Consider the following 15491-nt stretch of genomic DNA (forward strand, 5'->3'; position numbering starts at 1 on the left):
TTGAACATATTTTGACGACATTAATTTATATTGTGATTGTTTTCGCGAGCGGAGCTGGGTGTGGAAACTGGAACAATAGTTATTAAAAAAATAACCAGTAATAATAATAATTTGTTTCCGAGCATAAACTATTCGATGTTTTATTCGAATAGAAAATCGATATGAGTTAGCTGTAATCTGTGCGACTTTGACATTAACTTCTATATAGTATCTGTGCAAAAGTAAAGCGATTATAATCTGTGTACGAAATTGTTTTTTATTTTTAATCTTTGTTGTGAGATTTTTGCAAATTGCATGCATGTGTTTGTGACTATTGTGATTGCAAAACGAAAATGGACGGCTATTAATATTTTTGTTGCACGTGAAGTTAGTATTTTATGTTAGTATAATATAATCGCCGTCAAACTGGGTGCCAAAACGGTGGAAAGGTTTTTGAACCTAGCTGACGACAATTTTATTGAAGATGTCAGCGAAGACTTGAAATGTTTTCTAGCCGAAAAAAAAATTGACAGGTACAATTAATATTAATTTTTTTATAATAAACATTGCTTAATGATACTGCACATGAAAGCATGATAATCACCGGTAAAGTGCTTGTTTTTAATTGACGAATAAATAATTGATAATCACTGAAAATAGTTGGTAAAACTGAAATGATTCAAGGTTATTGTCCAGTGATGATCGTAGGACGTAAAGAGCATAACCGAATATACATAAAGGCACCTTGAACACGAATAGCGAATCGTGATATGACAAAGGCAAGGTGTTAAATTATTGGATTATATCGGTTTGTTGTTTGTGTTTAAAAAAATTCTTGTGATTTTTTTAAATATTCACCTTATTTTTTATGCCATGTCTGTCCCACTGCTGGGCTAAGGTCTCTCTTCCCTTCGACCATGTCTTCCTATTGTGAGCAATTTTAGTCCATTCCTCGCAATGAGAGTCCAGTTCGTCTCGCCATCTGATTTTGGGTCTATAACAAAGCACTTATATATACTGTAGCATTTATATTCATTTCATATTGGAAATAATAAAACCAGTATATATATTTACTAGCTTTCCGCCCGCGGCTTCGCCCGCGTTTTCAAAGAAAAACCGGTTCCCGTAGGATTTCCGGGATAAAACCTATCCTATGTCCTTTCTCGGGTATCAAAATATCTCTATACCAAATTTCATGCAAATTGATTCAGTAGTTTAGGCGTGATTGAGTAACAGACAGACAGACAGAGTTACTTTCGCATTTATAATATTAGTATGGATTATAAGATCTCTTCACATAGAAAGTATATTAATCTTATATATAAAAATGAATCGCAAAATGTGTTGGTAAGCGCATAACTCGAGAACGGCTGAACCGATTTCGATAATTCTTTTTTTATTATATTCCTTGAAGTACGAGGATGGTTCTTATGTAGAGAAAACGTAAACATGTACCACGGGCGAAGCCGGGGCGGACCGCTAGTAAGAAATAAATTTACAATTAAATCAACTGATATTTAATCAAGAAATCTCAATTAATTCTTAAGATTTGCAATTGTATTTATTTCTTTGCGTGTGACTTACTCTCATACATAATAATCTTGTTTCTAATAAATAAATGTGCATGATACATGATTACATTTCAATAAATTAATCCTGTTTATATTTCTAAATCGCTTATTGAAATCTTAATATATATTTTAAATCTTGTGTCACTATGTGTGTCCTCAATGGACTCCTAAACCACTTAACCGATTATAATAAAATTCGCACACCATGTGCAGTTTGATCCAACTTGAGAGATAGGATAGTTTAAACACGTAGGTACCACGGGCGAAGCCGGGTCTAACCGCTAGTATTATATATACTTCAGTATTTATTTATTGAATGCCTTTTTCTCAGTATTTTCTTTAGGAAAAGATATACTTCTCGGAGCCTGTTTTCCATGTTATTTAGGGCTGATTTTTCAATCCTTGGTTAAAACTTATTCATTGAATAACATATTAAACTACCATTTCAAAAATGTATTGTAATTGTCCGTATTTGACAGTTTACAGGTGACATTTTAATATGTTCGTGTAATACTTTATTGGATGGATAAATTTTAACCAAGGATTGAAAAATCGGCTCTTAATCAAAATTTTATTCAATATTCACTTTGTTGCCTAAAGAGAGCCATAACTTTAAACACATTCTTTTGAGTCTTAGCGCACATACAATCTAAGCTAGTGTAACTCAACAATATTAAAGAATGCTGTAGATACATCTATTACATGATTGATACAGTTTGTTGGTCATCTATCAGAGCATGAATGAAACTGGTCTGGTGCGATCATAAATTGTGAATTTTCATGTAATCTACATTATTTTCAGAATTTCTCACTGTATATCTCTAGTTTAAGGGATGGGTATGGTTTGTTTTTTTCTACTTTATGCAACAGTATAAAACTAAAGACAAGAATGCATAATTTTTGTGAAATAAAATATATGTTTTAGAATTTTCCTTTATAATATATAGTATTACAAATAATCTAAATCTTATTCTTCTTATGATCTAATATCATAAAGAATGTTATAAACTCACACACAATTATTCATACACATATACACACATGCAATGGATGTTTTATTTTTAAATTGGGTCATACTTTCTGTATAATTAGCGTAATGATTGAGTTTCATGAAATTTTGTAAGGTTGAGTTTCATAAAGCTTGTTCATTTTGTAAATTAATGTAATATTTTATATGTATAGATTTAAACATAATATTAAATTAGTTTTTTATTGCTAGACTAGCTGTGCTCTGCGGTTTCACCTGCATTGCTCTGCTGCTTATGGTCTTAGCGTAATGATATAGCATATATTATCTTAGCCTATAGCCTTTCTCAATAAATGGGCTATCTAACACCGAAAGAATTTTTCAAATCGGACCAGTAGTTCCTGAGATTAGCGCATTCAAACAAACAAAAAACAACCTCAACCTCTAATATCGAGAAAGCTCCTATTGTTAGTTTAGCACTATGCGAAAACAAACCATAAATGTATTATTTTGTTTAAAAATCTGTACATTATCCTTATTACCAAATCTGGTTACAACTGGATGGATTTTGCTTTGTTACCTATATCTAAGCTATTAGTCCTTGGCAGAAGAATTTAATTACAATCAACGCACACGCGAATGAATTTGCTCACACAATAGTATAATATTATAGTTTAGATCTTTAATGCTTTATGCAGTTGTTCAATAAATACGCTATATTCTTAGCGATCCGCCCGCGGCTTCGCCCGCTTTGTCTAAGCCGAATAAATGGTAACCATAGAAATCTAAATAACAAGACACTAGAAGTCGTAAGCGTGCGTGACCTTGTCGCCACTCAGGTGATTTGCACATCACCAGTGCATTCGTCACTGTTCAGTTGCTCTGGAGACGTATGAGTGTATACATGGTGTGTTTCAGCAATTCCCATTGCGGAAATTCTTCCACAAGTTGTAATTATACTTATAAAGGAATAATATTTCATCGGAAAATATTTTTTTTTTAGAAATAATGCCGTTTTTCCTTAAAATTATAGAATATTTACAAGTATTACGAGTGTCACCATAGTAATCGAAATAACAATGAATGACACAGTCGACCATTCTTATTATCACGTTTGTTCGTATTGGAGCAAAAAGTCTCATATACTTAGGGATGTTATTCTAAAATAAACCGTAAATTCGTGCGTTAGGATACATATTCAAAAGCTTAATTTAATAGATAAGTTAGTTTTCACTAAAATCAAGCTGTCCAATAAAAGGCATAGTTTACTTGTGTGTACTGTTTAGCTTTCGGTTTGAATGTGTTGATTTTGGCGACAGCGGTTTTCATACGAATTATGACATTGTAGCACTTCTATGTGTCTTGTTATTTAGATTTCTATGATGGTAACCTTCCTCGAGATTCATTCTATTTAAAAAACCGCATCAAAACCGTTGCGCAGTTTTAAAGATTTACGCATACATAGGGACATAGGGAAAGAGAAAGCGACTTTGTTTTATATACTATACTAGCTGCGCCCCGTGGTTTCACCCGTGTTGCTCCGCTAGCTTGATGATAAATAGCCCATAGCCATAGCCTTCCTCGATAAATGGGCAATCTATCACCGAAATTTTCAAATCGGACCAGTAGTTCCTGAGATTAGCGCGTCCAAACAAATAAACTCTTCAGTTTTATAATATTAGTATAGATATGAAATGATGATGCAGTACATAAAATTAATATGCTTAATGGTATATTCTCTAAGAAACAGTTTACATACACAGTGTGCTAGTCTTCCCGCCTGTGAGCAACTACCGTCGGTTCCTGATACATCGTTGCGTGGAACAACTGAACCGGCCTGATCTCGCGACCTTCTCGATTGGTGTTAGTGACGAAAGGCGGACCGTTGTCTGCTATAGAGACCGGCTGCTGAGGTACGGAACAACTCTGCGATATTTTTCTTCTTTTGAATCTTGCCAAAAAAGTTTCACTTCTGACACGTGTGCTCGGCACACACGCTCTATTTTATTGTAAATTTAATTATAGATTGCTTACTGAGGTGGTGTGGTAAAGAAGGAATATACAATAATACCAGCTTATTTTCATCAAAATATTATATTAGTTTTATTACGATTTCATACAGGTTAATATATTTATTAACATGAGCTATTGCCTTAGATCATTAAAAATACTTTTTAATTAGGTACAAATCTTTCTTTGTACAACAAATGAAAACTTAAAGAAAAAAGAAATCGTTATTAGGAATAGAGTAAAGTATTTATTTGTTTACAGTGATGAAGCCTGCGCCCGGCCAGCCATGGGCCTGACACCGACTGACCGGGGCGATGCGGGCCTTACTACGAGTAAGTGGATTTTATGTTGTCTAAACAATCTATAAACATTTTACAGCAAAAAACTATACGTAGATACACTTTATACTAATTTATTTAAAAATGGTAGGTACCTTCGCTACTTTTTTGCTATTTCATTTACCATGTGAAAGAGCAAAAACAGACACACAAAAACAACTTATAAATGAAGTGCAATACTTACGTGAACTACATATATAAAACTACTTCGATACTTATATAATTCATACCATTATGTGATAGCAAATCTTAAACTAGTACGTTACAAAGTAAGACACATGCCGGTATAAATCCTTATAGCAGTCGAGTTTCCTGCAATAACATCCTTTTCCTGAATACCTAGTTAGTAAAAAGTAGTTGGAGCTTAGCGTTCGATCATACTAGGTTTTAATGGCGGTAGGTAAAATATAAAAAAAGGTCATTTTGGTCGTTATTTCGCCGTAAATGTGTGCTATCTATGGCAATAAGAAATAAGAAGTGCCTTTTCTACAATCGCTCCCTAATTGATCAGCTCATACAAACGAGTTTCCTTCTCTACTAAATAAATGTCTTCAGACTGCAAATAGAAAAAACTGAAATATTTAATGGTAATAGACCTATTCTGATATTTAACTCCTATTTATTTTCAATCAATCTTTAAACTAACCATATAGTATAAAGTTAGGTCTCGTACACATACCATTTGGAAAGGAGACTTCGATGCAATATAATACTGAAGTACTTGTGTAATATTGCACTATAGTCTACACCACACTGATACCGCGAAGTTGCAACAGGTCGCTTGCTCAAGCTGTATCATTACTATTCACTATCGTATAGCTGGTGATAGTAGTCGTTAGAGTAGTCGATTAATGTCAAATTTAACAATAACAGTAACGGTGAATTTTACAGCGACTGCGGAATGTGTTGCACCAGGGTATTTTTTCACAGTTAAAGTAAACAGGGTTACAAGTCGAATGATATTTTATATTTGACACTTCTAATACTTATTTTACGTTAACAATAGCTTTTACTGCTGAAACTCGTGCGGATGACTGCACCGGCCCTTAGAGTCAGAATTATTGTGACGTCATCTATAAAATTGTCAAATGTTGCAACTCATTTTCCGTAACCGTTACTTTAACATGTTGCAAGTTGCAACCCAGCCTTAGTATTTACTATCGAATAGCTAGGCTTATAATTGCACGTTATAAACATTGCATAATTGAAAACGATTACGTCACCATAAATGTCGGTGCTAAACAATAAAACTGTTATTTATAACACTCGATATTAATCGGAATTTCGATCTAAATTATACCGTTAATCGTGTATTATGCATGTTGGATAATAGTTCAACGTTTGATTTAATTATATGCAATAATTTAAATAAGTCTGCATTTTAAATGAACGAAAGCAAGCTGGATTAGGAGCTATATGATTGTAATGAGCAAGAATGTATCTGTGGTTTAGTTTTATTGTTATGGAGAGGAAAGTGAATGGTAAACAAAGTCGGTATGTAGTCCATCGAGGAATCGCTAAATGCATAATAATATGTACGTTGTTTTTTCAATTGTATTTTATGGCATGAGAATGTAGAATTCATGGAGATCTTATTCACTGACTTAGCTAAATAATCTTTGATTAGAATTCTTATCCTGTCTATATTATAAATTAAAATTATTGATTTTCCAACTCCTGTCGTTCATCTTGGAATTAGTTTCTTTCTCAATCTCAGATGTTTATAAAATTCAGGTCGTCTTTGATCATAATTGACAACATTTCAAAATTTTAAGCTACTTATTTTTTTATTTTAATGAAAACTAGATCAAAAATTATGATACACGTATTTTTTGCTTTTTCTAAATATGGAAGTTTTCATTCATCTTTTTGAGTTTTAAAATCATCTCATTCTAAAATGTCGTAAGCGCCAAATGACGTCATACATACGGAGGAATACATTTTTTCCTTTGCCACATACCTATTTTAAATTAAAAAAAAATCTTAACAGTTGACATTTTGGCACATTTGTCACTTTGATTCGTCAAGCTTTGTAAATATTGTTATTTGCTGATCCAAATTTTAAACAAAATAAACTTATTCACAAGTACTGATGATGATGACTTTATGCAGGATTTGTTAAGGGGTGCTGAACATTTCTGGGAAACAAATATACTATCCCAAAAACGTTGGAAAGTGTTAAATAAATACAACTTTTAGTAAGTAAACAAAGTCTTTTATTTCAAGAAAATTATGAACACTATAGGCACTATTTGTATAATATAAATAAATTGGTCCAACTCCAATCAAACAAACATCACGCTAATGAGATTAAATTAGAAAACCAAAACACAATAACACGATTTAAAAGTTTGTTTACATGAATAATTCACAAAAATGACATTAATATGAAATTTGACACATACCCTGTAAATGTCAGTGATAGTTTTTTTTTAACTTTTTTTTAAATTAGGCTAAGGCGCATTTTTATTCCTCCGTATGTATGACGTCATAATCACATTTATCGTTTTTATTTAATTTCTCTTAAAATATGCGATTAAAAAATGAAATAATTTTTTTTCTGTAATCGCAAGAGCAAAATAAAGAAACGGTTTTTTTCTTTCATGGCCTTATAAAAAATGAAATGTTGTCAATTACAAGAAGAAACTGTACATTGATTGCCGGCGTATACAGATTGGCGTGTTGAAATTTCTCAGGTTTTTGTTATGATGGTACCCCTATCATCTCGATTATCATCTTCATTGATTTCATCCTTGTTTAGATTAATATTACAAAAGCCATTTCTATTAGCGAATCTTCGGTTATTATTGGCTCTTTTACCAGTAGACTCAATAGCATATTCTGTTATCGAATCTCCCTTTCTTATTAAATTGACACTGCTAGTAAGATTTAGCAACAGTGTCAATATATACAACACTAGGTTCCCGCCCGCGGCTTCGCCCGCGCAGTCAAAGAAAAACCCGCATAGTTCCCGTTCCCGTGGGATTTCCGGGATTGCGTTATTTTCCCGGGATAAAAAGTAGCCTATGTCCTTTCTCGGGTATCAAAATATCTCCATACCAAATTTCATGAAAATTGGTTCAGTAGTTTAGGCGTGATTGAGTAACAGACAGACAGACAGAGTTACTTTCGCATTTATAATATTAGTATGGATTCGCGCAATAAATTGACATACAAGAACCACTACTGCACTGCATCACGCCCCATTTTGTAACCGCCAAGATTCTTCCTTCATTCTCCCTTATGCCACAGAATATACTTATGCTGAGTCAATATTCTCGCAATTAATTGACATACAAGAACCACTACAACTTCACTGCATCACGCCCCATTTTGTAACCGCCAAGATTCGTCCTTCACAATGTCGGTCGCAGCAGAGCACGAACCGCTATGACATAAGGCATGTTGTAAGCGGTAAATGACCAGCGGACGAAGTGGGCCGACGATAGTGAAAGTGGCACATTCGCGCAGGGCATCTGAACTTAGATTTTGTAACTGCATCTCGCGATTGTCTGTGAATACAACCTTTTCTGGAATGTTTAATGGGGTCATTATGAACGGACTCTGTGATTGGGAAACTTTTAAGGGGTATTTATGGTTATTTTCAATCTTCACAGTCTTTAAATAAGGGAAGAGGTTCAAATTCGATTATATTTTTTTCGAGTTGTTACCTCAGAATTGTCGATTGGCTGAACCAATTTTTTTTGAATCTATCTTTATTTGAAAACAACTGCCTTCCGTTTGGTCCAATTAAAGTTCTGTCGAGTTTTGGCCATTTGAAGGTGGTTGAACTTTTGTTAAAAAAATATTTTTTTCATTGTGTCGTGTTGTTTATTTGTATAATGTGTGAATGCTATGAAGACATGCACATAATATTTCTGGTTTTTAATAAATTCCAATCTTGACTACGAATTCGTATTATGTATGCAATTCGAGATACATCATTGGGTCAACATCTTTTCCTGTCGTTGCTATTGCAGAACCGGCAACGTGTTTTGCGATTGTTGCTTTAAAAGTAAGGTCACTTTACTTACATCACTGTCTCAAACCTACATGTGAAAAATAAATATATGCGTGACCCCGAAGTTAAGTTTCAATTTAACCCGTGCGGTTTGACCTAGATCTTCACATTTCATTTGCATTCATTAAGGACGTAATAGTTCCTTAACGGTTGTCTAAATATGGATACGTATGGAAATTCGTTCTTAGTTTTAATCACATGTTATTGTATCATTATCGTATAGGAGGTAGCAACGTTGACAAGAGAGAATTTTAGAATATGTACTTGGTTCTTTGATATACTGTTTCTCTTCCTATTTCGGTTAGAGTCCGGGCTGTCTGGCTGGCCGCAGTGGTTGCGTTTATTAGTATATCAAAAACCCAACTATACTCAAATGACTTTTTTTAAAACGTTGCTAGCTCCCGTCCCATTATCTAATGTTTTGATTGCTGTTTGCATATCGATATCAACCACTTAGTTTCCATCGTTACATATGGTCTAGTCCTGTTTTATAGGTGTTTTTCAATCAACCGGGAAAAGCAGTTCTAGATTTTTCTCGTAACCGATACAATTTTTTCCACTGCCCCGCGTATTACGTAAATGATATGGAAGTCGCTTTGCTTATCGTAATACACTTACGTTTTGTAGAGCATAACCATTTATGGTTATGTAGAAATGGGTAATAAATTTGTATTATTTTGAAGGAATTGGAATTCGTATATGTATGTGTGTTGAAATTATGTTTCTAGCATCATGTTGTTAACATTGGGTGTTTATAGATATATTTTCTAAAGAAGGAAGTCTATTGGCCTGAATAACAATAATAATAGACTACAGGCCCATGTTGAAAAAATTATGGGTCATTTGACCCACCACCTGACCTATCTAGAATGATATAAGAGCATAAAATAATAAGATTCAGCACTATGACGTCACTCGTAAGCTGTCCACCTGAGTGCAGATGAGAATTCGAAAGTTCAGGTAGAGATTTTCTCCCCTTGTCTCCATGATTTTTGTACGGCGTTGCGGAATAATGGCTTAAAAGCAGTATAGAAATAGTATGACACAGATGCCGTACAAAAAAGGGTGGTCCACAAAGTCGGAATTTATTTTTATTTTTCGACAGTTGCCGGGGTAAATTTGGTCATTTGATTTTGGTCAGCTTACAAGTGACGTCATAGTGCTGAGTCTTATTATTTCATGCTCTTATATCGTTCTAGATAGGTCACCTGGTGGGTCAAATGACCCATAATTTTTTCAACACGGGCCTGTAGTCTATAATAGTGGTATCAAATAAATGACTACCTGGTTCAATTGGATTAGGTAAGAGGATTAGATCTAAAGAATGTCGTAAGTTCTTTGATATGTGTTTTTCTTATTAATTAGGAAGGCAAGGAAAGCCGCTAGTTACGAGTCAATGTTGTTACGAATACGATGTTTTTAAATTAGTTGATGACTGATTGGATTAAGTGATTAGTTAATATCACAGATAAGTATGGGCTTAATGTGTAATATATAATGTCTTTTTAATTTTTAATGATAGGTTTAACTACATGTTGTATTTCTTCAAAAAAGCTCAGGATGTTTGTTTTTTTAATGTTCTTGTGTTTGTTTGATGTTCGTCGTTATTTGTTCGAAAATATCAACAATAAAGAAACATTCTGCGTGTCTATTTGCGAGCTATGTGTAAAAGTGACAATTAAGGTGATTACAAGGTTATAAATACTAATTAAATCGTTAAGAAATTAATGACCGTGTAAGGTAAATAACACGCATCGCATTAAGACTGCTTATGGTTAATGGCATTAACTTCCATTATTCTTGTCTTTGCTATTTCGTTTGATATTCCATAGGATTAGTGTCCATGTGTAATCAGTTAAATTTGCAAAGTGTTGCTTTTATTGTTCCTTGGTAAGTGTCAAGTTTCAATTTAATTTGTTGTATGAATAATTTCCCTGTTTCGTATTTTTTCACTAAGGATATTCTGTATTCCGCATTTGATAAAAATAAGTACCCGTATGTTATCTATATCTTCAGTATATAAATTTGTCGTGGTATTTCAAGTCAAATAGTCTTGAGAAAAAATTGGGTCACGCGAGTGCTGGGTCAACATTCACACAAGAGGCATCATTGACTATAGTGGATATATTGCTATAATATAATATACCTAAACTTATACGCTGTCTAATAAGAAAAATATATTCTTTAAGTACGTCGTGTCAGATAGATGAGATTTTTCAAGTGTCGTTGTACTATAATCTGCTATCGCTCAGCTCTTCTGTAGCATTTACTTGTTGTCAGTTCAAATATCTTTTTTTTCTTTGATGACTTCACATGGTCATGATAATAAAAGTATTTCCACTGAAAATGTTAATCGAAAGGTAACTATATGGTCAAAGATACTCATTATTAAGATCAAGTCTTAGAATCTCCACCAATTATCGGCTTAGAAATGCGGTAATTTCCATCTCGACTTGTCTTCAAGGATGTGCCAACCACGAGCTCAAACGAGCGAACACAAAACACAAACAAAAGCGTGAGTCGTGATTGCGATCGCATGGGAACATTGCATTGATGTAACACTACGCAACGCACACGTTCGTTATCTTGATGGACGCGATATTATGTTTTGTAAGACGTTATTTAATAAAATTATTGACCTGGCTTGTACGTGTGTACACTGTACTGTGTGTACATAAGCAGGTGATGACTTTCGGGTCGGAATGGTAGAGGTGAATGGCATAGTTTAATTGCGGGATTAGGGCATGTGTTGACATTTATTGGACTATCTAGGTATATCGTAAAGTTGTCTATTTAATGCATTATCTTTAGTTCTAAAAGAAGACTATGTGCTCAATTTAATGTTCATTAATTTTATATAAAACATTTCAATCTTTTTAAAATACTAGAGCTTTTTTGATTTCCAAACAGTTTTAGAATGTATTCGGATACATATTTGTATTGAGGAGTACCATCTATAATGCAGCATGACAGAGTAACGCAACAGTATGAACGATTACAATCTCTAATATGTTTGTCTGTTAAAAGTTCCTACATTTATAGATCTAAGTATATTTTTATTTCCTATCACACTTTATCAATGATGACCGATAACCAAAGATCGAATTGACATAACCACACCTTACAATTTGATTTCTATCACTGATAATGTAAATTGATGATATTTGTAAGTTATTATTTCCTAGTTCAAATAACGTAAACATGAATCTGTCACTGCGAACAAAAAATATTAAGTTTCTTTTGGAGAATATTTCTATATTCGTGCCTCAAATATTAATTAAAGTTGTTCTCGTATAATAAACATAATTATTTCATCAATTCTAACCCAAAAATATCAACCCACATTAAAACGTGAAGCAACCGGCACCGTACGAAAGTGAAACAACCCGAATTACTTTCATTTTCGATTGCTATATATTTTTAAATGTCCATGATTCTGTAAGCTCGAAAATGGTGTAAACCCTTGAAGAGTAAAAAATTCCTGTAATCAATGACAGTTTTTGAAAAGTATGAAAATCCTTGAAGAGTAAATTGTACGAAATCATAGTGACATTAATTTTTTTAAAGTATGAAAATCCTTGAAGAGTAAAACGTCCCGTAAATACGACAGTGTGTTTTTGAAAAGTATAAAATCCTTGAAGAGTATAAGGTCCCGAGTATCCGAAATCATGGTGACATTATGTAACTTTGCAGGCCCGGTGGGGGGTGAGCCGGCGCGCGCGCAGCTTCAGGAAAAGCCCAGGTCAGTTGAACACTTCCTACATCTCATTCCTTATCCAACCGTCGACGGTGACGGACGCGTTACAATTATTACGTATTGTGTTACGAATTTGAATTGTACAGTGATTGTGTTATCAGTTTGGTGTTTGTGTACGAGTGACCTTGTGGATTGCTTTGCGACTGTTCTCTGGTAATTGTTTTTTTTAATTACTTATGGTATTATGTACGTAGTATGTATTGTGAGTAGTAAACCTTATGTTTAATGGTAATGCCATTTTTAATTAAATGTGAGCATGTTTTGCTTCACCAAGATTAGCATATCATCTAAGGTCATTGAACATATGGTTTGTTGATGTTTTTCAGTTATGTGCTATAGAATAGTAAATAGTCCTTACAATGAATTAATTCCATATATAAATAACATGGTCAATATTTCTTTATATTTAATTGCATAACATGATACAATTAAAGTAAACTGAATCTTATCAACAGAAAGATATGTCAACATTATCTGTAACAAATGTTATGCCACACGGCTCATAATATTTGTTAATTGTGTTTTGATAACAGATATACAAAGATATTATTTACATTAAATAAGTAATTAATAGAAGATAATACAGATAAATGTTATTCTACCCTCTTTTTGTTTACCATCTGACGTCACATCACACATGTCTTTAAAACTGATTTAGCAATCTTACTAATATTATAAATGCAAAGTTGTGAGTATGTATGTTTGTTACTGTTATGTTTGTTGATGGGTTGGTTTTATCACGGAATTCCCACAGGAACGGGAAATATGCGGGTCTTTTAAAACGCGGGCTAAGCTGCGGGCGGAAAGCTAGTAGGTATATCATGATTACACTTGCGTCCTTACTCGAGTTAAATTATGTAATGGGTAATCTGATAATCTTGTGAAATGTGTCGAAATAATAACAATAGGGACATTGACTAATAGTTGCCAAATTCGCTACATTATATAATTTTTAAACGAATTCAAAAAAGGAGGTTCACAATATTTTTTTGGGATTGTGACCTCAGTACTATCTGGGTGAATGGACATTGATATTTTTTTTATTTGAAAGATGGTGCCTCCCATATAATCCTATTTAAAATTTGTTCATTTGTGGCATATAATGCAGTTTGTTACAAAGAATTGTTATGTACACTTTATGTATAAAACAAATCTTATAATAACTTTAAATAAGATGTCATTGGTTAAACGGACTGAGGTTAGTATAAGCCTTATAAGTCACAATAATAACATAAGGATAGACCTTTAGTTTGCCATTTGGCGCACCCATACAACATTATCAATGTGAATGTCGCAATAACATTGGTCGTAAACAATCACATAATAGAGATTTTTTTTAATATTCTTAAGAAATGTTTTTTAATAAACATGCTTAAATATTTCCTTATTTATTAAATCGATTTTGAGTCTCACAGCAAGAATAACATAGCATGTACCTACTTCGTTATAGTATCGACTATCGACTAGCTTTCCGCCCGCGGCTTCGCCCGCTTTGTCTAAAACATTATAAATCATATACTTAAACCTTCCTCTTGAATCACTATCTATGTAGGTATTAAAAAATCAGTTGCGTAGTTTTAAAGATACATAGGGACAAAGGGACAGAGGAAGCGACTCTGTTTTATACTATGTAGCGATGGATAGATATATGTACTTGATAATACTGAGGACAATTTTAAAGTATGACATGTTGAAAGTAAAGGTTTTAGCTGAAAGTTTTAATTTCAATTTTATATTAACTATTTTCTTAACAAGGCTATAAGCATTCCTCTTCAGACTTCGTATATAGGTCAAAAAGCATATTACGTGAACGATATTTTACCCAATAACTATAAGTTGTATATAATTTTGTACCAAAATAAAAAAAGAACAAACTATGTTTTAATATATATGCCGTTATTGTCGTTAAGGCAATTTGTTTATCTTTTTAAAAAATAATGGTTTGATTACTAGAGCAGGCTCCAAGGAGACGTTCGTTTGCAAAAATAGCGGACCTAAATCTGACTTCTGATATATATTGTATAGGTCCCAGACATCCTATAGACAGATGTTGCCAACCAGTTTTGTGGTCCCCCTGCCCGCACCCCGGTAATTAAATATGGCATACAAAGAAAAAAATAAAAATTTCCAAAACATGCCGTGTGGGGTATCAAATGAAAGAGCTTATTGAGTAGATCACGAATATATAGCATACTATATACATTTCTTACACTTTCTCTAAGATTTTTTAGAAAATTTACGAAAATGGTCCATTTTTGAGTTAACTTTAAACCACTATAGATTGAAAACTCATGAATATATTTTTTAAATTATTATTTTAAATAATTAACAATAGTCCATTGTTTATGATTCAATAGTTCGTAATATAATATAAGTGAGCTATGTGGTGGATTTGAAGAAAATAACTATGTACTATATGAACTTGAAAATATACTCGCCATCTTTGAATGCTCCCCCCACTCTCCCATGCAACTATTTCACTGTACGAAATATTGAATCATAAACAATGGACTATTGTTAATTATTTAAAATAATAATTTAAAAAATATATTCATGAGTTTTCAATCTATAGTGGTTTAAAGTTAACTCAAAAATGGACCATTTTCGTAAATTTTCTAAAAAATCTTAGAGAAAGTGTAAGAAATGTATATAGTATGCTATATATTCGTGATCTACTCAATAAGCTCTTTCATTTGATACCCCACACGGCATGTTTTGGAAATTTTTATTTTTTTCTTTGTATGCCATATTTAATTACCGGGGTGCGGGCAGGGGGACCACAAAACTGGTTGGCAACATCTGTCTATAGGATGTCTGGGATCTATACAATATATATCAGAAGTCAGAT

At 33.1% G+C, this 15491-nt stretch overlaps 1 protein-coding gene across 2 annotated transcripts in view; it reads left to right on the top strand.

Moving 5' to 3' along the window:
- The first annotated feature begins 261 nt into the window (after positions 1-261).
- Positions 262-15491, top strand: part of LOC149479285 (uncharacterized) — a 45282-nt gene continuing 30052 nt past the window's right edge. For both annotated transcript variants that reach the window (XM_089707853.1, XM_089707852.1), the window contains exons 1-4: positions 262-512; positions 4281-4430; positions 4789-4859; positions 12580-12628. In XM_089707853.1, coding sequence (XP_089563979.1) covers positions 4814-4859; positions 12580-12628 — 95 coding nt within the window. In that variant the 5' untranslated portion in view covers positions 262-512; positions 4281-4430; positions 4789-4813. The remainder of the gene's footprint in view (positions 513-4280; positions 4431-4788; positions 4860-12579; positions 12629-15491) is intronic.

This window comes from Colias philodice, chromosome 20 (genome assembly GCF_061535455.1).
Source record: "Colias philodice isolate Cphi_HAF_F1 chromosome 20, ilColPhil1 Martin Lab GWU primary, whole genome shotgun sequence".
In the NCBI taxonomy this organism is placed as follows: Eukaryota; Metazoa; Arthropoda; class Insecta; order Lepidoptera; family Pieridae; genus Colias; species Colias philodice.